Source organism: Lygodium microphyllum, chromosome 19, assembly GCF_053477565.2.
Source record: "Lygodium microphyllum isolate KBCC chromosome 19, Lygodium_microphyllum_v1.1.10, whole genome shotgun sequence".
Lineage (NCBI taxonomy): Eukaryota > Viridiplantae > Streptophyta > Polypodiopsida > Schizaeales > Lygodiaceae > Lygodium > Lygodium microphyllum.
This window is the reverse complement of record NC_141153.1, coordinates 63,639,331-63,665,732: the sequence shown is the minus strand read 5'-3', so window position 1 is coordinate 63,665,732 and position 26,402 is coordinate 63,639,331. Positions and strand designations below refer to the sequence as shown.

Genomic DNA, 26,402 nt, shown 5'->3' with positions numbered 1-26,402 from the left:
TTCCAAATCAAGCTATCAAATCAAGCCTCAATGGATCGCCAAACTAGAACATCTATTTGACTTAAATAAAGAATGATGGTGAGATTAATATCTCTATCCAATCCAAATAGGAAGCACGAATATCACAAAAGAAGCTTGAATCCTTGACCTTGGCATGAAGCTTGAATCGTCTTGCTCCTCACTCCAAACACAAGCTCCCATGAATGCATATTTGATACCAATTGAAAGGGAAGGCAATGAAGGAATGTGGAGTGCAAGAGGGAGAGAGGGAGAGAGAGAGGAAGCACACAATATAGTTTTTGGTAGGTACTATATTACTCTTGCTCTTCATTATCTTTACTTATACATAATTGTATAGTGTGTATTAGTACAACGGGTGCTCACTCGCCCTTTGGAAATTGGCCTTTACTTCAATATGCATTTTCCATAAAAAGTAGCATGTGTTTCTAGCTACTAATCTTTTTTCTACCAAGAGACTTAGGGATGAGATTAACCAACCCATTGTTCATCTCCCGAGGGAGCTCTCCTTTCACCAAACAAAAGTTGGCAAAGCTAGCCAAGTCACTCCACATGTTTAACATATGCATTGGAAGAATTTTGCTAGTAGCTTATCTAGGTAAATTGATTTCCCCTTCTTCATATTGAATAGGGCACATTCAAGCTCTTCTTTGGAAAATGGCCTATAGAGCCATATGGGAGCTTCTCTAAGGATCAACTTTAGGCTATTTCCATGAAATCTTACATCTTCCTTCCATAGCATTGGGAGATTATATCTTCTTTCCCTACAATTAGTGTTCTTGGAATGTTTTGACTATGTCAAAAAAATGTTTGGGGAGATTACACCTTCTTTCCCTACAATTAGTGCTCTCAAAATGTTTGAATCATGTGTACAGAGCATCCACTCCCCATCTTTTATTTAGATCATGTTTTCTTTTGCTCCTTAGTCTTGAGGATCTCAACAAATAATGTGATGTGCATCCCAAACACTTCCCATTTCATCCTCAATTGCATCTTACCACTTTGAACTATGTTCACCCAAAAGATTTTTTAGAGTCTACAGTAGCTTAATGAGAAATGGAACACGAGGATTGATGTTAATATAATGCAGAATGATACTTTGAAATCAAGCAGCTCTATCATGGTCTTTTGGCATGCTATTTCTTCTTAAGAAATGTCTTAAGTTTCCCATAGCTACTTAAGACCTTATTTACTATTTTCATACATTTCACCCATCTCTTGGTAGGATTGTTACATTCAACACTCACCTTACTCTTGATGCATTAGAGCCAAAACTTGGATCTTTTCTGCATCACCTTCTTTTTAATCTTGAACTATTTGAGGCATAAATAAACTAGATGTCCATAACCTTAAAATTGATATTGACCTTCATTGCCACCATTGAGCTTACTTCCTCAGTCCAGAGCAACCATGGTTATAGGTAGTCAATTGATAGTTAAGTGAGTGGGATGCCCCTTCCTGTACAGCTACAAAGGCTAGATAGCTAGAGGGGGTCTAATCCCCTAGCCTTTAAGGCTTCAAGCTTGATTTCTTGCAATGCTACCAATGCAAGTTTGTGTCTCTCTATCCAATGATAACAAACCTCCTCCTCCCCATGCAAATAGAGACCAAAGACAATCCAAGTTACAACTTTGAGCTTGTTTGATACCTTATCATATAGGAGTAGAGATTAGTAGCCATAAACTCCTCCATTTAACTTGGAAGCATTGCATATATATTCCTATCCACAAGTGGAGTTTCTTGCAAGTTGGTTGAGAGAGATTTTTCTTACCTTTAACCTTGCCATGTCAACTTCGCAAGGTCCTTCTTCTACTTCTTGGCCTCGCCCTCAACCTTAGCAACTCCTTTGATTGTTTCTAAGGGCCTTCCTATGTCTTGGCCTTGGGCACATTAGTCATTTGTGTATTGGTTTTGATCCCTCCAACTTTGAGCCCTTAAGGCATCTTGATCTTCTTCTTGATTGACTCTCTTTTATTCTCTTATTTCTTTACTTGTGTTGAGATTCGACCATTAGAATCTTTGTACTATCAAGCTAATGCTTGGGACATTTCTTTCTGTAGTATCCATTTTCTTTGTAGTGGAAGTATGCCCTTAGGAAACCTCAACACAAGCCTTGATGCCATTAGCATCAAAGAGTTCCAAACCCTTGGGGGGTTTTCTTCTCTCCCAAAGGATGCACGGTTGGCTCTCACCTCATACAACTCCATTGACATTTGTGGCTACTAGGATGTAAAGCACTTTGCCCATGATATTTGTGAAATATTGTACCACCCCATCTATCCTATCTTGAAACCTTGAAAAGGCAACCCAAATTGGAAATCATGTAGTAAAAGACCTTCAATTGAAAAGTGTGCACTCCATGGTAGAGCATGCACCAACTCTCCCTTGTAGCCAACAACACACTCAAGAATCCAATCTTGCTCTTGTTGAGAGCCAACCATTGGCAAAAAAAACTTTTCTCCATGAAGTGATATTGTAGAAGAGTTTCTTTGCATGGCACATCTAGAGAAATCTTCTTTGAAACTCCTCCTTGCTAGAATGATGTGCCATGAAAAAGAATTAGATGTTGCCTTGGGAGAATTCTGTATTACTGCTACCGAACTTTGGCCAATGAGAAGGCAACATGCATATGATAATCCATTTCTCATATATGAGTTTGGCCTTGCTAGCAACAATGTATGTCGAGAGATCTTGCCAGAGTCATTTCTTTGCTTTGTTTGATCGACAACAATGTTGTAGATAGCATATAGGTAGTCAAGTTCCATGCAATCATCAATTTGCTATTGTTTCCTTTCACGGCCTAGCTTGCTAGCCCCAAGAGGTCACTTTCCAATTGTGGACTCTATGCAAACAAAGTGGGAGGGTGGAGCCAAATGACCCTCACCTATGTGGCATAGTGGAGATAGGCCACCTAGCAATCACTTAATGCCTAGTCACCCTCCAATCAATTTTGCACCATGTGGTGATTAACTCTGTATGCACATCCATGTGCACCATGCTACCCCACTTTCCTTTAGGATTTTTGATGTAGACTCTTACCTAAGTCTAGTTTGAAATACTTGATGCTCAAGTCATATCTTTGTATAATGTAAAAATATATTTATAAAGGAATACTTACATTAATCCATGTATGTGGGGATGCTACATAATGTCAAGTCATAGATGAGTTATACTTTTACAAAGCTTTATAAGTGACCTTAACCAAGGTTGTCAAAATTTCTTGCTTACATTCCATGGATATGTAATGAAGACATAACCAATAGATTTGTTACTTTTGAAGATTCATATGAACCTTATTTACTAGTGCACGAAGGACGTCCTAGCCTAGCCTTCATTCTAGTGACCAAGATCGCTAGACATTACATTTTGACATTATTTTTACCATCAAAACCTTCACATTCCATCCAATCTTCAAGGTGGACTATAAGCTCTTTACTTCTTGACATTCCCATTGTAGATGCTAAATTGATTCTTCTTATCTTTTGTACAAGGCACACATTGGCAAAACCTATTTTGTTTTGCACAATCTTTCCCTCTTGTTTGTTTGATTAAAGTCTTCCATATGACTTGGAAGGGGTACTCACCCAAATCTTCCTCACTGTTCTTTTGTGGGTCCTAAGTTTGTTGTGAGGATACCTCTTCTTCCAATATTTAGCTACCCTAAAAATAAGTTGTCTTTCAAAGTAGTCAAAATCTCTCCTCTTCTAACAATCCAACAACAATTTACCCTTCTTATAGATAAGATACTTGAAAACATGGGTAAATTTGACAATATATGAGTTGGCCATGTAGATTTCTCTTTTTGAAAAACCTCATACATCCATGCCTTCTCCTTCTCAGAGAGTCACCATTTAATCACCATTTTTTCTTCTATAAGCAATCAAAGTTAGATATCATGTAATACATCCCTTGATCTTCTTATATATTTCACGTATGGCACTCTAAAAAGTCTAGGCCTAGCTTAAATAGGATCAACGTTATCCTCAACTCCACCAAAGATCCAAATCATTTTCTATAACCGTTTGACATCCTTAACTTTGCCTTTCCACAATGAGACTATCTTCCGCATAGCCTTTAAACCAAGCACCTTCACTGTTATCAATTTGGTGAGTAGGGTATTAGCCCACTTGAGACCAGGCCAGTGTCCACATAGTAACTTGCTATTGGGGATCCAAGATGAGCCTCTTCACCTTATTCTTGTGTGATTCAACCCCCCAACCTCCTTCAAGATCTTCACAAAGCCTTCCAAGCTATTGTACTAAAGGCAAATAGAGTGGCCACAAAAACAATGGCTGAAACGAACAGGACCACAATCCTCACACCAAACGAGAAAGGATCATTTGCCCACTTTTGCAAATTGGCAAGAACTTTGCCTTTGATATATTGAACTCTCTAACTTTGGCCCAAGTACTGAAAGACTTCACCTTTCTTCAATACTTTGAAACTATAACCATATATCCATTCAAAAGGTTCATCATGACCCAAATACAGGATCTCTATTTTGTTGTAGTTGATAATTGACTCAAATAGCTTTGGAAGGGACTAGAATATGCTCATTAAGCTATTCAAATCTTCTTATTAAATGTTAGAATTGTCATAAAAAGAATTGAGAGACAAAAGAAATTAGATAGGTTACCAATTCAAAAAAAGAAAGAAAAAAATACCTTAGGCCGACCAATGCATAATTGACTATAGTAATGGCTCGGCACTCTAACTAAACTAGTCATCATGAGTCTCAATGGCTAGTTAGTAGTGACTCGTCAATGGTGGGTGGGTCATGGCCAAGAGTCATTTTTATACATATCAATGTATCTAGTGAGGTGTACGTGTGTTCAAATCGATGTTGTAAGTCTTAATTATTGCATGCTCTCCTATCATTCCCTTACTGTTCTTCCCTTCTGTATACATCATAACTGAAAAGCTAGGATAACAGCATTATGTAGGTATATATGCCGATCTGAGAGAGAGAGAGAGAGGAGAGCTTAACGATCTTCCATCGAGAGAGAGAGAGAGCGCGCGCAAGCGAGCGAGCTAGCTAGCTTGCTTCAGCTAGGACTTCAACCGCTTCCAAGATCAATCGATCTCCATTTTTCTAGACATTCTGGGGACAGACGTAACTGATGTCTGGCAGTGGGTTTATCTCTCAGGATTTTGCTTCTTCCGGCAACCGCAGGTTCAGAAGAACACTCTACCTAAACCCTAATCCCTGTGTCTCCACATCGCACAGTGATCGATTAAAGCTTGGCAATGGCTTCAGCAATCATGGAGGCTCTGTTCCAGAGGACTTTGGAGGATCTGGTGAAGGGCCTGAGAGTGCAAATGATAGGAGAAAGCAGGTACATCGCGACACACCTTGAAGAGATCCGTAAGGAAGTCAAGTCCACAGACCACCATACCAAGACAGTGGCCTTGCAAAAGCTCACTTACCTCAACATGATCCATGGCGTGGACATGGAATGGGCTGCTTTCCATGTCGTTGAAGCCATGAGCATGTCCAAATTCCTGCACAAGAAGATCGGCTACCTTGCTGCCTCCCGCAGCTTCCACGAAGGTATCGATGTCCTCCTCCTCATCACCAATCAGCTCCGCAAGGATCTTTCCAGTACCAATGAGTATGAGACCGGGCTTGCACTTGAATGCCTCTCCTGCATCGCCACGCCTGATCTTGCACAGGAGCTCACCCCTGAGGTCTTCACGTTGCTTGCGAGTGGACGTCTGTATGTACGGAAGAAAGCAACCCTCACACTTTTAAGAATCTTTTCGAAGTTCCCGGAAGCAGTGCGGATTGCCTTCAAGCGATTGGTGGAAAAGCTAGATGATCCTGACTCACAAGTGGTTTCTGCTGCTGTGAGTGTATTGTGTGAGATGGCTATGAAAGACCCTGTATCATATTTACCATTGGCTCCAGAGTTCTACCGGCTTCTTATGGATGCTAAGAACAATTGGCTTATGATCAAGGTTGTGAAAATATTTGGTATTCTGGCACCCCTGGAGCCTAGGCTTGGGCGAAAGATTGCAGAGCCGCTGTGTGACTTGATGAGAAAGACTGGTGCAAAATCTTTACTTTTAGAATGTATTCGCACGGTCATTGCTGGGTTGGCAGATCATCCAGAAGCAATGAAGCTTGCTGTTGATAAGTTGAAGGAGTTCCTTAATGAAGATGATCCCAATTTGAAGTATCTGGGTCTCCAGGCATTGGCAACTCTCATGCCAGCCCACCCATGGGCTGTAACAGAGAACAAGGCAATTATTGTCAGAAGCCTTAGTGATGAAGATCATAGCATTCAAATGGCCTCTCTTCAGCTCATTTTGGGTATGGTGTCAGATAACAATGTGATTGACACTGTGGATGTATTGTTGCAGTACGCTGGGCGGTCGGATTCGAGTTTTTGCAATGAGCTTGTTGGGGCAATTCTTGCTACTTGCAGTAGAGGTCTTTATGAGCTTGTTCCAGATTTTTCGTGGTATGTTTCAGTACTTGGTAATGTTGCACGAATACCAGATTCTACACATGGAAGAGAATTGGAAAGGCAACTGGTTGATATTGGATTCAGGGTAAAGGAGGTAAGAGCTGATTTACTCAATGTTGCACGGGGCATTCTATTGGATCCAACTTTGCTAGAGCATGTTTCCTTGCACAGAGTTCTATCGGCTGTAGCATGGATTGCTGGAGAGTATGTTGAATTCTCTCAAAACCCTTATGAACTTATTGAAGCTCTGCTGCAACCTCGTACCAGGCTATTGCCCCCTTCAGTCCAGGCAGTTTATGTCCAGGCTGTTTTGAAGGTCTTTGTCCACTTTGCTTTCCTGCATCTGAAAGACTTACAGGAACCCTTAGAAGTGGAGAGTGTCCGGGGAACTCTTTCTTCCATTTCTCTCGAGGGAGGAATAGAGCCCAGAGTCTATGGTGAACAGAATATAGAAGATGAACATATCTCACTGAATGGAGTTTATGGTAGTCCATCTGTGGATGCTTCCGATAAGACAACACTGTCAACATCAGCAGGCGCTTCACAACACAAATTTGGCTCTTTTGATGGAGTGTCAAATAAATATAACACAGATCTAGAGGCTTTGAACAGGGTAATGGAGTTGGTGGAGTTCAATGTTGGGACTCTTGCACAGACGCTGGATGTGGAAGTTCAGGAGAGGGCTTGCAATCTTCTCGGTGTTGTAAAAACCCTGAGCAAATGTCTTTCTGAAGCTGGACATGCAGGTGACCAACCACAAAAGCTATTCAAAACAAGGGCATTTGAAATGATCAAGTTTCTTAGAGAAGTTTTTGCTCAAGAAATGGGTCCTGTGTCAGTTTTTGCTCAAGGAAGAGTACCAGTTCCAGATGGTTTAGTTTTAGAGGAAAATCTTGACTGTCTAGATGGTATGTTCCTAGAGGAGGAAGCATCCATGGAGAATGAACAGCAATGGGGCTTTGAGGATCCTGAGGGGAGGGAGTGGGAAGTGAGGCCTGTGAAAAATAGTGATGATTTTGCATCAGCACAGGGTGAGTCTCGATCACTATTAGATCAACATCGGCAGCGCCATGGTTCATATTACTTGCCTGTAGATAAGGAGTCAGCAAAAGCTGATGAATATCCACCTCCTCTGATGGCGCAGTCGGACCTTCCATCCACATCAGGAGGAAATGAAGACATCATGAAGCTGGCAGAGCAGTCACTTATTTCGACAAAAACTCGACGTACGAAGCCTCGACCAGTGGTGGTAAGGCTAGATGATGCTGATGAAGTTTTACTTCAATCAACAAAGTCCAAAAAAGATTTGAAGGATGACTTCATCTCAAATGCTATAAGGGATGTGCTTGAAGGAGATAAAAGCAGACAAATGTCCAGATCTACATTTATTGACAAGGAGAGTGTGCCTGTCAGTGTGCATCACCATCATCATCAGAGAAAGAGCCATCGTCAAGGTCGTCGACTTGAAAAAGGTGCCAAATCATCTCAGGAGGTTGATAAAGCTTCTATGATTGTACATGAGTCAAGTAAGCTTGACATGGAAAAAATAGAGCAAACCTCCAGTAAACGCAGAGTTTCCAAGCATGCAAAAGGCTCATCTGTGATATCTGAGGGAGAGCAGCTGTCCAAGGGAAGGGGTCGTGAACACCAGCACTCAGGGAGGAGGAGCAGACATAGAGTTAAGAGTCCAGTCAGTTTGTCTCCTCAAATACCTATCATCCCTGATTTTCTTCTGTAAATACTGGGGATGTCTGTTCTGTTCTTTCTCTAAAAGAGAATGGAAATATTTACACCATTTGTTGAAATTTATTGTCCATTTTTCAAATATTGCAGGTTCACATAATAAATTCTCATTTTTTGTATTTTCATTTTCCTTTTTTAAAATCTAGTGAATGCTACCTGGCACAGTGGCTGTTGATACGATGTTTTGAAGGATTGTAAGCAATGTTTCTGAAGATGGGAGAGGGAGCAAACCTGGTGGGTGCTTTTTGACCTGCCCAAGCCAAGGTTTTCTTGGTGCTATTGTACACTTTTGGCATCTGGACATGGCTCAAGTGAATACGCTGTATTTGTGTTTATAGGTTCAATTTGAAGATATTGAGTGAAATCTGGCTTGCACTTGCTACACAGGACAGGAAAGATCCAGATATGCAATATTTAGGACAGTACATACTACATAAAGTATGTTGACGTTGAAGAATTAGTAGTACAAACTTAGCACAATGTCTTTATAGGACTTAATGGGTAATGGGATGAATCCTTTCTTGACAGCTCCTTTATGCATGCATTTTAAATAGGTGTGCAACCTTGTTTTAGCATTATTTCAATACTTTTCCCAGCAGTTGGCAACACAAAGGAAATATTCGTTGCTGCTGTAATGCTTGCATGCGTTCTCGTTTATTTACTATGATAATTTTCTCAATAATATCATGAGGAACTCATTAAATCTAGAATCAGGATTGCACTCTTGTGGATTGCTCGAAGTGCTAGAACACATCTATCAGTAGTCTCACGACGTCGGATCTCAGCCATCATCCAAGTTTAATGCATTTAGAGGAGGTCCTTTGCCAATAAGAAATAGACAATGGCACTGCATTGTGCTTTCCATGAAGCATGGAGAAAAGTTCATTGATCATCATAGTGTTGTCAAGCACTATGGGATACAGAGCATGTGCTGTGCAAGGTCCTATAGAAGTGCTATGTGAATCTTCTGATCAGACTTTCAGTTGTTTGTGTGTTGTTACTGCTGTATTCTTGGGTTCATATAGTGGCCATACTACAGCTGCAAATTGAAGGCAAGAACACATTATTCAACATCATTTTCATATAGAGGAGCACTTCCATTTGTCCAAATTTCACAAATTGGTTGCTTGTTTTATTCTTTTACTCAATGAGGTTATGTTTATTCACAAGTCTTGCTTCTTTAACGTGTGTATTGTTGTGCTAAGAGAGCGTCAATTAGAGCCATGATTTTCATAATCTTGTTGCTCTGGTCATGTGGAAATGCTTCTCTAATGACAAGCAACAGCTTCTATTAGATTGTTGCGCCTTTGCTCCATTAGCCTATGAAATGATGGCCAATGATAATGGGATGCTACTCTTGCAATTCTTGATCTCATTGATTGCTTTTCTTTGGTATTTGGAAAAATGCAAATTGTTTTGTGTACTATTTGTGTGAGGGTATTTATTATTGTTAAGGCTTCTCCTTTCATGGTCTTCAATATTTCTTGTATGTTGCACCATGTGCCGCACCACTTGTGAGGTTAGTGGTTTGGGTGGTTGCCCTCCAACTATGAAGTTCACAAGGTCATGGAACTTTAGGCCTTTTGATCTATGATGGTGGATATGTAGGATTATTTTTAGCTTCAATGTTTATGTTGAATGCTTTGCATTCAACGCTAAGTGTGTAGAGGACTTCACTGTAGTGTTGAAAGTCATCTTTGTCATTTATGGAAATCATATTTGTGGCTTTGTCAATTTAGATGCACTTTGCTTGAAATAAGTCTATTCTTCCTTGTGTTTTGTCTTTGACTTGTGGTCTTTAGCAACTATAGTAGTGTATCTATAGATGGTGGGCAAAGTAGCTCCCTTTGCATTGTTGCTTTTCTTAAAGTTGATGATGCGGTGTGATTGGACATTGATGCAAATTGGATGAGGTGAAGCAAAATTGCAAACATGCATAAGCTTGTGTTAGCAGTTGATGACAAAGATGTCGCCTTCATTTAGTAGTTGATATTGATATTAGCTATCATCCTTGTTAGTAGTTGATAATAATGATGTCATCTTCATTTAAGGCAACGAACCCTTTGTGAGTTTTGTGGATGGAAAGTACATATTGTTGGATAGTTTGAACTCATATTGAAGCTTTGTTGCCATGTTGCTTGGTTTGTTTGTAGCTACCATTGTAGTGTTTAGCATCATGAGGTTTTGCAAGGGAGGCAACACCCATGCCTAGCTAGGTGCGGCTAGCTAGGCATGTGGTGCCTAACTTGTAGAACCTCGCCATGTTCTTGTAGTTCACAATGTGGGAACTCTGGTGGGAACTCGTCTAAAAGTTTTCGTGCTTGTTTTGTGGATCTAAGGTTCTTGTAGTTCATAATGTGCAAATTATGGTGGGAATTTGTCTAAAACTTCTTGTGCTTGTTTTGGGTGATTGCTTGAAAAGTCGAGAACCTAATAAGATTCGGTCTTGGCTCTCTCCACTACCTAGAATCCTTGTAGTGGTATTTGGGCTACATAATTGCTATTGCTTAATAAAGCTTATGCTTGGGGTTTCCTACGCAAAGTCTCTATTGAATGACAAGAAATGAATGGTAATCCTATCCATTGAGTAGCATCCAAAATGGTGGGTATTTAGAAAGTGCGGTAGGACTTTCACTTGTTCAAGTGCTACATAGGGTAAAGGGGCTAATAAAGTGATGCTCCCCAAAAGCAAAATACACCCCACCCCAATTTAGTGTCAATTTTGCAAAAATGATGTAGCCCTTTAAGCCACTTAAAGTTATGATACAACATTTTTCATACTACATATAAGATCAGTGTGAGTTAGACAATTGAGCCACGTAAATTCTTTCATGTTTTGGATTTTGTAAATGTTAAGACAATGCATCCCTTAGTGTCACTCAATTGGCCCCTCATCGTCACATATAACCTCAATGTGAGCAAAACAATTAAGCCACGTAAATTCTTTTATGTTTTGGATTTTGTAAATCTTAAGACAATGCGATCGTGGCTTAAGTTATGATACAACTTTTATCATACTACATATTAGCTCAATGTGAGTCAACACAACTGAGCCACATAAATTATTTTACGTTTTGGATTTTGTAAACCTTAAGACCTTGAGTGTCACACTATTGCCCCTTCATTGTCACTTTCTTGTAAACCTTTCATTTACAGTTAGGTCTTTATAAAAATATCAAAATGCCCCAAAGTTATTTATTGAGCTCCATATGGGCGGTCTTTATAAAAATATCAAAATGGCCCAAAGTTATTTATTGAGCTCCATATGGGCTAATAAAGTGACACCCCCCCAAAAGCAAAACACACCCCACCCCAACTTAGTATCAATTTTGCAAAAATGATGCAACTTTTTAAGCCACTTATAGTTATGATACAACTTTTTTCATACTACATATAAGCTCAATGTGAGTCAAACAATTGAGCCATGTAAATCGTTGTATGTTTTGGATTTTGTAAACCTTAAGACAATGCATCCTTGAGTGTCACTCTATTGGCCCCTCATTGTCACTTTCTTATGGACCCTCCATTTACAACTAGGACTATTTTATAAAAATATCAAAATGCCCTAAAATTCTTTTTGAGCTCCATATGCTATATATAGTTTGATTGTTAAAAAACATTTATGTAACTTTGGGAAAAAAGTTATAATGGGGGACTATTGTATGACACTATTCGCCCCTTTATCCTAATAGCTAATGAAAGAATTAGGGCCCAATGGCTATTCTTAAGGTTTGTGACATGCTAAGTGTTTTGAAATCAATTGCAAAAAATTGGCCCGATATGGAAAAACGTGAAAAGTTTTAATCCTAAAACTATTTTAAGATAGTTAAGGAACAATTTGTTTCATAATGTGGTTTTTATTGATATAATTAGGAAAATTACCAAAGTGACCATGGAGTAGCACAAAATCCCTAAATAATTTTCATATTCAGAACTCTCAAGTTAACCTTATGAAAGTTGTTATTTTCACTTTAAGATAGAAATCAAGATATGCAAATTGATTTTAGCTAAGAGCTATGACTACATACAAATCGACTTGCGAATTTGGATTCATTTTTCTAATTTTTCCTTAGCTAAGAGCTATGAGTGCATATGGATCGACTTGTGAATTTGGTTTAATTTGCCAATTCTTCCTAATAAATATTTACGACATCATGAATAGATGCAATGCAAAAACTCAAAATTTTTAAAAGAACCCCATTTTTGAACTCTTGGTTTTTAGTTAATAAAAATTTCACCAACATCTATGTCTATGAAGTTGTGGGGTACATTATTTTTTATCTTGATGACATTGATAACAAGGTGCATTGGACCTCAAGCCCCAACCCCTATTGAGGTGGGGAGACATCCCCACACAACATGTGCCTTAACAAGATCAAGTTGCAAATTTCCTATTCTAGTGACAAGGAAGAGCAAGTGAGACTGTTAATGACTAGAGTAGAGGGATCCCCCTCCCCACTAGTACTACCATGGATAGTGTATCATGGTGGTAAAGGGGATCTTGAGGATCCACCTAGGACCTAATTTGCTATAATGAGAGAGCCATCAAAAGCTCTTCTTGAGGTTATCCCTGGATTGTGGAGCCTACAATGATAGAACATGTTATAAGCTATCTCCTTGGGCAACATGTAATACCAAGAAACATAGCTCAACTGCATCATATTCTACTCTGGATCGATGACGTGCTTCACTATTGAAATTGTTAAAAGAAGTTACAAATTCCCATGATAAGCAAGCTCTAGTTGGGTGCTTCCTAGCCTTCATATCTCTATGAAGATCTCAAAGCCTAGATAGGCAAATCTAGTTTAAGGCTGGAAGTAGGTGTTTGAGGTGATTTGTGACATGGCACCAATTTTGCTAGTGGTGATTTCGTTCTTCAGCCTAGTTTTTTACTTGAGATAAGAGACACACACACTCCCCTCCAAATATTAGTAGAGTGGGCAAGAGCAATGCTAGCATTTTTCTATGCATAGATATGATAGCTTGTACACTGAATGAACATCAAATGTTGATCACATTGGGATCCTCCTCCTCTATGATCCTACCAAGGAGGAGGACTAATTGAGTGTTCGAGTTGGTAAGATCTTGGACTTACATGAACACACCATGTGAACATAGACGTCCAATCAATTCTGAGACCCATCAAGAATGCACAATGTTGCACATATGAGGCCAAGTGCTAACTACTATACCATCACCTTTGGGAGCATTGGCCAATCTTTTTTTTTTGTGGAATATGTTAGTGTTACTTCCCTAATACTTAATAAGTGAATGTTAAAGGTAGCTGCAATTAGCGGATGTTAAAGCCAGGAGTCACTAGTGGTGCATTAAGGAGCCGATGGGTGCTAGTGCAGTAAAGGCTACCTAGCATGGCACATGGGTGGAGAGAATGTCCCACTGCAGGCAATGACCTATATAAAGAAAGGGAGTACATCGTTGTTGTTGTTCAAGAATATGCATAGCCATAGAGGTCAAGCAACAAGGGGTCTTCTTGCTCCATGCCATATCCTTCCCGAGTCTTTTTGCTAAGTCTTCTTTGATGACTGGCATCTTGGGTGCTCTCTAACAAGAGAGCCTATATTGTAATATCCCCCAATCCTTGTGTTCAGTAGTAGTACTGCCTTGGTCATTGTATCTTACAGTCATTTAGTTTCCTTTGTTTCCAGAGAACTGTGTTGAGACCGTTTGGTCCTAAATTGATGTATTGATTTTGACTTTGAAAATATACTGTTTGGATTAAGTCTTGAGTATATTTGTTGTTTGATCTCTATGCTATGAATACATATCGCGTTGCAACCTGGGTGTTGAATGTCGAAAGTGATGTCAATGTCTGTTTGTGCTGGCTATGAGTATGGCCATTGTCATTTCTATGGCAAATGTGATTGGACGTTGATTATACATGGTGACCATGATAACCGCTCCTCCGTGCGCTAATCTGAATCCATATGTGTTCGCATGGTCTGCGTAAGGTAGTTCCAGCATTAGACTGTACATAGTGGTCATGGTGCCAAACGATACCACCTTTTGAGGCTATTGTGTTCCTCAATGAGGTTGTATCTGAAGTGCAAAAAGCTTCTCCGAAAATTCGGAAGCATTGTTCACATTCCACTTCGATTGGGAGGAGTGAGCCGGGTATTTTTATCTTTTCGCCCATTACACCATTAAACCTTATAAATCATTTCCTAGATTCACTCAAACTGGTAGGTATTCAATCAATAGTCACGACTCCACTTGTCCTTCTGATCCCAATGGCATACCATTCTAGCATATCTCTCCCAAAGTTCTTTGGATTTTCCAATGAAGATTCAGATCCTTTTATTAGACAATTTGATGTGTCATACACAGTCAGTTACCCTAGTTAGGTCAATGAAGCCCACAAAGTTGTCGTATTTGAATCCTCAATGCAGAAGAAGACTATGGCCTGGCTAGTGGCAGAAAAAGACTTGCCATCATGGAATGAAGCACTAAATGCCTTCCACATCCAATTCCAACCATATCGAATGGATGCGTAAAAACTTGAAAGACTCGGACATTTGAAGCAAGGTGTCAAAGCAATCCAAGTGTACACTGCCAAGTTCACAATACTTAACAGTCGCATTGATCCAAATGCAGAGCCGAAGATGAAATGCTGAATATGTTGTATGTTCAAGGTTTCAATAAACCTATTTGAAAAGCATTTTCTTCTGATAATCTGTTCAATAACAATATTGACTTGTTTTATAAGAAAGCTCTGAGGTTAGAGTAGTTCTTATCAAAAGAAAATTCAGGAAAATGAACAAAATTTGGCAAGTCTACCACAAAACATCAAATGATGAAAGCAGTGAATGGACTTCTGGTATATTGACATGGAAGCAAAATCCAATAGTATAGAGTTTGATTTCGAGGAGAAGGAAGAAACAAAGAAACATAAGAGTAAGAAGAAATACAAAGGAAATAAAATATTGAAAAATAACAAGAAGAATGAGGTCAAAAACCTTTGGTGCACATAATACAACAATCCTAGACATGTCCAGGTTGAATGTGGCTTGAGAACTAAGGATGGTGCAACATTTGTAACACGGCCATGCACAGCCTTGAGTTCTATTGGTATAATGGTAAGTACCAGATGGCCCATCCTAGAGGGTGGCACGAGACCAAAGCAAACAACTCTGGCCATGGACCTGGACAAACCTCCGAGCCATGAACCTAGCTATGGACAAACCTCCAGGCCAATTCAATTTCTACCCTAGTCGTGGACGCGGCCATGGAATCGACCATGAGCAAACAACTCCGGCCACCATGGACCTACAAACCTTTAGCCATGGACCAAACCTCTAGTCCAAACTGGTATCTACACCGACCGTGGCACATACCAATCATGACTACTTGCAACTTGGCAATGGCTATAGTGGGTGTAATAGAGGTGGAAGAGACCGAGGAAATTCTTGGCCATGTTAACCCTCGAAAGACCAAGACGAAAAACTCTAAAAAATTCGGTAAATTGAAAGTGGAAGATAGTCCCAAGGCAAGAGAAAGACAGATGACAAAGACACAATAAGGAAAGTTTGAAGACACAGTCCAGGAAAAAAGTCTAACTGTAAGAGGAAGGTACACAAGAATAAGCACACCTTAATATTTTTGCAAAAAGAGTGCCAGACATGTAATTTATCTTGTAAAAGAGCACCGGCTCTCTCTCGTGCACGTTGTGAGAAGAATGAGAGGCATGGGTTAAGGTCAATGCTAATAGAAAGGAGGAGGAAAGAGAGTCGAGGAATGGACAAAGGCTGACCAAAAAGGGAATGGATGCCCAAGGAGGAGATAGGGCATGTATAAAAGTCAAAAAGTGAATGAAAAAGCTCATTCTTGGTGTATGGCCAAACTTGCTCCCTTCTTGCTTCTTGTTGTTGCTTCATTCTTATGTATGAGAGAGGGAGTGTGAGAGAGGGAGAGTGTGTGTGTTAGAGAGTGAGGGACCTTGGAGAAGCTCTTCTTCTCCTCTCTTCATCTTGATCTTCTTCTATTCTCCTTTCTCACGTATGGCTATGGAGCTCGAAGCTTGGAGCTTGGAGCTTGGAGATAGAGCTTGCTTGAAAGCGCATCTTGGATCATGGAGCTACCAACGGATTTGTGGGAGGAGGGAACTCGATCGGATTCAAAGGTAAGCTCAGTACATTTGTGTGTTGAAGAGCGCACATGGCTATGTAAGAGGTAGCCATAGCTCTTGGTTGGCTTGAAACACTTGAAGCAATAAGCAGTCTGTGGGTCCTGGCAGTGTGCTCATGAGAGTATCGACATTTTTGGTCTTGTTGCCGGGACCAATAGATTCAAGCTTGAGTGCTTGCATGCTCCAAATTGAGCGACAGAGTAGGAGTTCCTACCCAAACGGCTATTCGATTTATCTTGTGCATTAGTTCAGGTTTAGGAAGCTTTGTGTGTATTGGTTAGAGTAGGAGAAGTGTATTTTGATCAGATTTGAGACATTAAGATTTGGGAAATAAGGAGAAAAGAAGGAAAAGATAAGTCTTTGTATAACTAGGAAATAGGAGGATAGAGAAAGAAAGAAAGAAAAATTTTAATGCGTGGAAAGGAAAATAGAGAGTAAGGGAAGAAAGAGAGGAACAAAAGGTGAGAAAGGGGGAAGTAAGAGCTCATTTGCACAACATTGAGAGATTGAGAGAGAGAGAGAGAGAGAGAGAGCTATTGAGAGAGATTGAGAGCTATAGGTCAAGAGGCAGTAGCAACAACAATCATGGGTGTAGTAGCAAGTATTGCGTTGAATCATTTGAATCAATTTTGTGCCATTTGTGTTTTTCTTGTGCCAGTCAGATGGTGACCACATGCTTTAGATAGCCAAATTCTCCTCAAAATCGGATGTTCCAGTACCTTTAGTCCACTCGAACGTCTGACTCGGATAAGAGTTCACTTAGACTCGGACCATTTTCCAGGCCTCGAATGGCCAATCCTCAAGCCTTGGATAGTTGACTTGGACACTCAAATGGGCACTCCTCATTTGAGTCCAACCGCGACCACTCAAATAGTCATGTTTCTTAAGAGCCCACTTGGATGGCCAAATCTGGGATTCGAACAGCCGAGTTTGGGGCTTAGACAAGTTGTCCAAAACACAAAATTTGATCATTTTTTACCATTCCAGGAGTAGTTAAGGCCATTTAGGCTGATCACCCATCAAAATACCTATCAAATCCCACGAGAGACCCAAAATCAACTGTTAGGAGTAATCATGATCTGTGAAAAAGAGCTACAATTGCATGAAATTGATTGGATGTGATTGACTTCATCGAAGTTTGCACCTTGCATCATAGACACTTAAGTGCATGTGAAAATTGGAAAGCCTGATTTTGCACAGCTCACATCCAGTCGCACTACTCAAGCATGTAAGTGTGTGTATATTTGTAAATTAATTGGATTAACAAGGAACACACTAAATGGGATTAAGCTAAGAATGAACCCATTAGTAGGAGTTTAACCCTAGTAACCAGACGAGTGACCCAAGACAGTGAGAGACAAAGACTTAGGGACGACATAACTATCAGACCACTATTGAGCGAGAACGAAGGACTAGCCAAGATTAGAGACACATATTTAGTTGGACTAGGCAACCTCATAGAAATACTAGTGGGTCAAGAGACAACCACCATGGCAGGTACCAGCTTGAACACGAATGACCTCAACCTCAACCTTGACCTTAATGTGGCAAGGTACCCGAACAACGTTTGGCAACTTATCACACAATATGACTAGTAGACAAGGATAACACATCATGGAAGACATGTAGTTGATATCATAGCCGATCTTGAGGAGGAGAGGAGGTTAGGAAGGATAGAGCTATAGTGCATAACAAGCTATAGCTAAGAGCAAAGAGCTCAGAGGTTGCACTAGGAGAGAGAGCTCAATGAGGTTCACAGGATGCTAGCCATCTTAGGTAGAAACAGAATGAGAGGAAATGTTAATAGGAAGAGAGCCTTAGAACCAGCCCTTAGAGTGAGTGAGCTACTCATGAAGCGATTTGCTAGACAACACTAGCACCAAGCAAAGTGGGGTAGCCTTGGCAACATCATTGCTAGCTTGGGTTGGGAATCACCTAGAGTTAAACAAAGATACCCATGGTTGGCAAGCAACTTGACAAATATCAAGTAGGCAATGACCACCTACAGCTTCATCGAGTAGTTTGATCAGGTGTGCGAGGCTAACAACCTCATGGACCCCACTCAATAGGCACAAGCATTTGCTCTTTGCTTAGAAGACAAGGGATGGACTTGGTTTACTAATCTAGATAATGTCAAACACAATAATTTCAACAATCTAAAGGATCTCTTCATCAAGAGATTCTCGGAGAGGCAGGATATTCTGATAACCTCATTGTTAAGCTAATGAATGTTAGCCAAAAATACAAAGAGAGCATACGGGACTACATTACTTATGTGAGGAGTCTGTACAAGAGGATATCTACAAGCTAAGAAACCCAATGAGAGAGCGTCTCCACTGTATTCATCAATGGGATCCACAACGACAAAGAACTCTATAAGGCCTTAGCGAGCAACTCGAACCTGCAAAGGGATGTGCTAGCAAGAGTCTTTGAGGAGGCTATATGAGTGGATGCCTTGCTTAGAGAGAAGCTCTAGGGACATGCAACAAGGGAGCAATACATTTAGAAATGCCAAGAGAAACGTAGTACTTAGCAAACGAGCATACCCTAGCAAGCAAGATAAAGGAAAGAATGTCGACTAGTCCTAAGCAATGGCGAGTTGACTGGATTACAAGAGTCAATACGAAGGCTAGTGTGACCTCATGTGCAATGTGTGCATTGTGGAGGGAACCATCTGCCATTTGAATGTCTTGATCCTAGATCCTAGACTTGTGCCAACTGTGGAAGATTCGAGCATGACGCTATGCACTGCCGATTTCCAAGACAATTGCCATACCAACAACCCTATGCTCATCCATACTAACCCTACTTTAGAAGAGGACCCACTTTGGCTTTACTTGCACCTAATGATTCAAAGCCAGCCACTCCAAGGATCCACATCAACCCAATAGGAACCCTTAGATTGCCAGGATGTATAGTGATTAATCCACCAAGTGATGGTCCAGGGAATTTTGTAGAGGAACCACTAAAGGAAGACTCATACATGAACCTTTATGTCTCTTATGATGAGGAGGGTAATCCCATATATTGATAGACTTTATGCCTATGTGGTGGTCATGGCTTTAGGTAGAGGGAGAGGTAGAGGTCTAGGAGGAGGTTAAAACCATGAGTCCATAGCATGTTGGATGTGTGGCCATCCAGGTATATTTCATCCCATTGCCCTGAAAAGGAGCAAGAAAATAGGGAGAAGGCCAACTTGAGATATCTCGAATGTGGGGTAACACACCTATTTGCTGATTGCCCTAGAGGTGGAAACCCTCCACTAGTTCAATAATCATACCATCTGTGCCACTCAGACTCTTTTGTGTTGAGTCATCTAACAACAATTCCACACCCATCCCCATAAATGTCATGAGACATGATCCCAAATGAAGTAAGTCAATATTTCGTAAATTGGACCTAGCAACCTAGATGCAGCCTCTATAGGGGAAGAAGAGCCGGTGAAGGAGAAGAAAGAGGACCAATGCAAAAATAACTCAAAATAGAGAGTGCAACCACTTTAATGAAAGGAAAGCAAGTTATTGATGCAGAAGCAGAAACATATGCTCCTTAGACCAAGGAGAAGGGAAGTGCTAAGGTTGGAGAGTACCTTGATCCCAACTAGCAACTTAGGAGAAGGGAAGGGCTAAGGAGAAGGGAAGTGCTAAGGTTGGAGAGTACCTTGACCCCAACCAACAACTAAAGGCTGTGGATAAGGTCAAAGAATGGATAAAACAAACACAAGATTACTTGCAAGACACTGAACCTATCATTGAGGAAGAGATTAATGAACTCTCAACCATGAGCCCACAAATCTCTCCCACGTACTTGAGAGCAGGAGAGGCAATATCACCACATGCATAGTTGAATAGGTAGAACATGGATGCCATGAATTGATGACCTGCCCAAGAGTATTGGTAGGGAGCCCATGAAGCAAAGGGAGGAAAGATGGCTGGTGATATGTTCAGCACACTTATATCAACTCCTGTGACATTGCCACTGAGAGAATTGCATAGGAAAAAACCTACTTTTGTGGCATGGGTTGAAGTAATGGGTAGAAACAACTGATAGACATGAAATGCAAGACTTGCGACCATGACATTGTGACACACATACCAAGCCTAATGATAAATACAATGTCTAATTCGCTAGAAGTGAATGCCTTTTGGGAACTACAAGGCTTGCGACCATGACATTGTGACACACATACCAAGCCTAATGATAAATCCAATGTCTAAGTCACTAGAAGTGAATGCCTTTTGGGAAGGCACTGAGATACATGCAGTCTTACCTATTTTTTCCCTAGGAGATATGATGTGAAAGGGGATACACACAAGAGCAGCAATTAGTGTACTTAGCCATGCAGTCTTGCAAGCTTGGGGAAATGCATTGGTAGAAACTGCATGGCTAACTGTCACTCTAGAAAATGGGATAAAGGTTAGACTCTTCAGAGTCCTAAAGGTTTGGCCTTTAAAGATAGCGGGAATTCAATTCTCCATGAACTTCATAGTCATGAAAGGAGCGGATTATGATATCTGCTAGGCAGACCTTGGATGAGGAATGCTCGACTGATAGAGGATTGGGGTAATGGCATGACATTCTTACGCAATAGATCAAAATCAGTCTGAGTAGAGATGGACACTTGGAAAACCTCATCAGTGGACCTAGATGCTATCTTTGCCATGCTAAAGGGTGACTCAAATCCTAGAAGTGATTATGGACTCAAAACACTTCTTGACATGAGGATAGTTGAAACTAACAAGGTCCATACTAGGATCACCTCCTTTATCTTTGCATTGATACTTCCTTCTACTTTTCTCCTTCATTGCACCTATCAATATTCTTTTGATAATAATCATTGGTTCTCTTCCTGCTATGCATTGTGACCTAGTAGACAATGCTTTGAAGTAGAACTTCGTGCCCAATCATCCATGTCTCAATATAATATGCAATATTGGATCCATGATATGCAAGCAACCAATCGATGCTCACACAAAAATGATGTATGCACTGAAGAAATTGTGCCTAGCAGGTCTACATGTGCTTGTGCATCATGCATAATGCAAACACAGTTCCTTGATTATAATTAATCCTTATTCTCACCTCTCAATAGTTAGCAAGAAAATAGGGTACTCCATTCCTCCCACCCAAATTCCCACTATCAATCAAGATCCTAGCAGTGGATTAAAATATCAGCAAGTTTGACTCTCTGTGGATGAATACCTAGAAATAACAATTACTGCGCCACTCTATATCCCTATAAAACGGTTGCCTTGTTTGCCCCACATCATAAACCCAATCAAGAAGATATGAATATTCCAAAGACTCATCCTCAAAACACTTCTTGACATGAGGATAGTTGAAACCAACAATGTCCATACTAGGATCACCTCCTTTAGCTTTGCATTGATACTTCCTTCAACTTTTCTCCTTCATTGCACCTGTCAATATTCTTTTGATAATAATCACCGGTTGTCTTCCTGCTATGGAATGTGACCTAGTAGACATTGCTTTGAAGTAGAACTTCGTGCCCAATCATCCATGACTCAAGATAATATGCGATATTGGATCCATGATATGCAAGCAACCAATCGATGCTCACACAAAAATAATGTATGCATTGAAGAAATTGTGCCTAGCCTATCTACATGTGCTGGTGCATCATGCATAATGCAAACATAGTTTCTTGATTATAATTAATCCTTATTCTCACCTCTCAACACTCAGTAAGAAAATATGGTACTCCATTCCTCCCACCCAAATTCCCACTATCGATCAAGATCCCGATCAAGATCCTAGCAGTGGATTAAAATATTAGCAAGTTCGATTCTCTGTGGATGAATACCCAGAAATAACAATTACTACAACACTCTATATCCCTATAAAACGGTTGCCTTGTTTGCAACATTCATAAACCCAATCAAGAATATATGAATATTCTAAACACTCATCCTCAAAATCCATGACCTAAACCTATCATACAATTGGATTCTCATGACAACTGAGAAAAAGCTTGAGAATAAAAACCCTGAGAACAACACATAGAGTCTAAGTATGAGGATTTGATGATGAGTACAAAGGTTGCTATTCCCTTAGTGAGGAAAGCAAAGAGGAAGGAGACCATAGAATATGACATGGATGGAAGAGTGATTGAGCAAATCAGAGTAGACTATAAACTTGAGAGGCCAACACTTTTAGAGTGAATAGAGGAGTTGCCAAGGTAGATTGCGATTAAACTTGACTAGAACACCTAGAGATAGTAGATTATGAACAAGTGGGATTAGTCTAGCCTAGCACCACGTTATTATTTGGAGTGTAGCCAGCCTTAGAACTACGACCATGAGGGGAGACAACCTCTTCCAGTGAGAATTGTGAGTACAACTCCAAGTTAGAGGTAAGCTTTGATAGTGACCTTGAAATGCCTTGACCTCTTAGGACCAAACACACCAAGGGGAACCTCCCAGTCCACCTAAGGCACAAGAGGCTCAAGTAAGAGAGAAGGAAATAGTCGAAGTCTTTAGAAGCTGATCGACATAGAAGAAACCCCAAGACCTATTGCCCAAGTACTTCACGAAGTTCAAGAAGGGTGATTGAATAGTGGTGTTAGTAGGAGCCAAGAGGAAAGGGTAGGCAAGTGAACCCATCAAAGAACTAGCCAAAGTTAAGGAAGTCAACTTGGTAAGGGAAGGGGACAAGCCTCGACTCATGTACATAGCGGTCGACCTAACTACGAAGGAAGATACTAATCTCATAAATCTATTAAGAAAATTTTCTGACATGTTTGCATGGTTCTTAGACAAGCTAAGGGAATAGATCTAAGTATAGTAACTCATAATATCTCCATGATTCCCAATGCAGTACTAGTTAAGCAATGACCATACACAATGAATCCTATGCATGCACATACAGTGAAGGAATAGATTGATAAGCTACTAAATGTAGCATTCATTTATGAGATAGAGCACATGGACTGGGTATCACCCATAGTGATAGTCATGAAAATAATGGAAAGATTTGAGTGTGCATGAACTATAAAAATGTCAATGTAGCTGCAAAGAGATACAACTACCCATTACTCTACATTGAACACATGCTAGAGAGAGTGGCAGGAAAGGAAGCCTATAGTTTTTTGGATGGCTTCTCAAGCTATAACCAAGTACAAGTCCATTTGGATGACAGGCACAAAATGGCATTCGGCATTGAATGGGAGGTGTTTTCCTACATAGTTATGCCCTTTAGGTTGACCAATGCCCTGCTACCTCCCAATGCCTCATGTGTGCCATCTTCAAGGACATGCTCAGAAAATGGTTGGAGATATTCATTGATGACTTGTGCATCCACACCAATTGGGAAGAGCACTTAGAAAAGCTATGAATAGTCTTTGAACGGTGTAGGCAATATGGTCTCTCATTGAACCCCTTAAAGTGCCAGTTTTGGGTGAAGCATGGTTGTATTTTAGGGCATGTTGTGTCAAGGAATGGGATAGCCATAGACTCTTTGAAAGTTAGGGTAATTGTGGACCTTCCCCCTTCAACCAACTTCAAGGGAGTTCAATACTTCTTAGGCCTTTGTGCTAAACTATGCACTGATTGTTGGACCCTTGTACAAGCTATTGATAGTAATCGAGTGGATTGAAGAATGTCAGTAAGACTATGAAAGGCTTAAATAGACTCTAACTTCAGCTCCTATCCTAAGGGTCCCAATTTAGTCCATTACCTTCTATGTGCACATTGATGTATCCAAGTTTGGTATGGGGGTAGTGTTGTGCAAACTTGGTGAGCATAACCTTGATTATCCAATGACCTTTGCTAGCAGAAAATTCAGTGATATCGAAATAAAATATTCCACAATAGAGAGGGAAGGATTAGCCATGGTGTATGTTGTAAAGAAGTTTAGAAATTATATTCTAGTGACACCCTTTATCTTCTTTGTGGATCATCAAGCATTGCTTTATCTGGTGAACAAACCTTGCGCAACAGGATGCATTTCTTGATGGTTACTTTTGCTTTTGGAATTCGACTTCTCTATGATAGTATGAAAGGACAAATAGTACTATATAGGAGGACATATGTCCCGCATACCCACAGGTGAAGAGATTGGATATCAGGGCATCATTGATGACCTACCAGATGCACATCTTTTTATAGTGTCCAATGAATGAGATTTGTTTAGAGTAGACCTCACACCATATTAGGCGGATGATATAGTCCACATCCTAGAGAATGGATAGCTTGAACAATCCATAGAAAAAGCTAGATTAAGGAGACTAATCTTGAAGGTCTAACCCTATTAGTTGATTGCTAGTCAATTGTATTAGCTAGGACATGATGTTCTTTTAAGAAGATGTATCTGGAAACACAAAATGAATGATGTCTCATAGAAGCACATAGTGGGATTGCTAGAGGAAATTTCAATGGAGACACCATAGCACGCAAGGTGCTCTAATCTCAATTGTGGTGGCCTATGCTATTCCACGATGTAGCTAAGTTTGTGAAGCATTGTGATGAGTGCCAACGGACTAAAGTCCCTATTCATAAGGACAAAATGGAGATGACCCAGTGATTTCACGCCAACCCTTTGAGAAATGGAGAATTGATTTCATTGGTCCAATCAACCCTGTGTTACAGTACACTCACAAGCCAAGTACATCATTGTTGCCATAGACTATCTCACCAAGTGGGCAAAAGCTCGAACAACTTGCAAAAATGATGCAAGGATCATGGCCAAGTTCCTTTGGGAGCATGTAATCTCATAGTTCGGTTGTCCCGTAGAGTTGGTTAGTGACCAAGGTACACACTTTATCAACGAAGTGATTGCTCACTTGTTGCCTACCTTCAAGCTAATGGTCAAGCTAATCCATAGAAAATCCTCACTGTACTACCCTCAAGATAATGGTCAAGCCAAATCAATGAACAAGATCTTAGTGAATGTCCTAACAAAGGTATTCTCTACTTCACAGTAGTGACTAGGACTCTAAGCTCATGTTAGCTTTATGGGAATATAGGATGGCCTACAAAACGACCACATGATAGACCCCATTCAAATTGACCTATAGAACTGAAGCAATTCTACCATTAGAATATTTATTCCAAGCTTGAGAATAGTAGCCCAGGAGAGATGGGAGGGCAGAGAAGCATGGACAAATTGGTTGCTAGAACACCTCTTTGGGACTCATCTCATTGCAATTCATGCCCTAATTTGTAAGAAGGCATGACACAAGAGTCGGTTTAACAAGCGTGTTAAACAATGGGACTTTGAGCAAGGAGACCTAGTCTTGTTATACTCTATTAAGGGACACAAGCAGAAGATGAAATTTAGGGAATTGGGACCTTTCAAGGTTCACAATATCAGTAGAACAAGAAATGTTGAACTCAAAACCCTCTAGAGGGAGAGGGCATAGGCTTTTTCAACGGAAGTCACATAAAAAAGTGCCACCCTTTGTCACATCCACTCCATGAACCTCCAATCATAGAACCACCAATGAATTTGAGAGTGGCAACCATTCGTGAATTAGAGATGAGGATGAGAAAGTAGTAGCACCAGTCTATGTGTGTATAATAGTGATTGCTCAAAAGGCATACACCTTTGACGGACTAATTGATGAGGGAGTTGACTCTAATATCCTAACGTATGATCATAGGATTGCCTTGGGTCAACCAATGCAAAAGCTAGTCCATTTGGGGGCAGTCCTATCCAATCTTGGGAAAGTCAAAACTAATGATTTCTATCAAGAACTGAGAGCCTACCCATCATCTTTTATATGCTACATAACAAACAAAGTGTTGGTAAGGAATCATTGTTGGGTCACGTGTTCAAAAAACAAGTTCAATGTAATGTTGACTATGCCTTGCAGTGGATACAATTGCCATCGACAATGTTAGAATAGTAACATCTTTTAATAAGGGCACCAAAGTCATGCAAAAGCATGAAGTGTCACTGGTAGTTAATCATAGTGTGAACCCTAAGGAGGGGGTAGTGCATTGCAACATACACCCATTGTGAAGTCCCACCAACATCTAGAAACCACAATCAAAGCTATGAATAGAACA

At 40.3% G+C, this 26,402-nt stretch overlaps 1 protein-coding gene across 1 annotated transcript; it reads left to right on the top strand.

Moving 5' to 3' along the window:
• The first annotated feature begins 4,884 nt into the window (after window positions 1–4,884).
• On the top strand, window positions 4,885–8,339 carry DELTA-ADR (delta-adaptin). The gene has a single exon (XM_087700175.1). The coding sequence runs from the start codon at window positions 5,266–5,268 to the stop codon at window positions 8,224–8,226; it is 2,961 nt and encodes a 986-aa protein (XP_087556301.1). The 5' UTR covers window positions 4,885–5,265; the 3' UTR covers window positions 8,227–8,339.
• Window positions 8,340–26,402: the final 18,063 nt, after the last annotated feature.

Bases quoted from the DNA above. Each gene is read 5' to 3' on its own strand.
- DELTA-ADR (XM_087700175.1), top strand. From the start codon at position 5,266: ATGGCTTCAGCAATCATGGAGGCTCTGTTCCAGAGGACTTTGGAGGAT.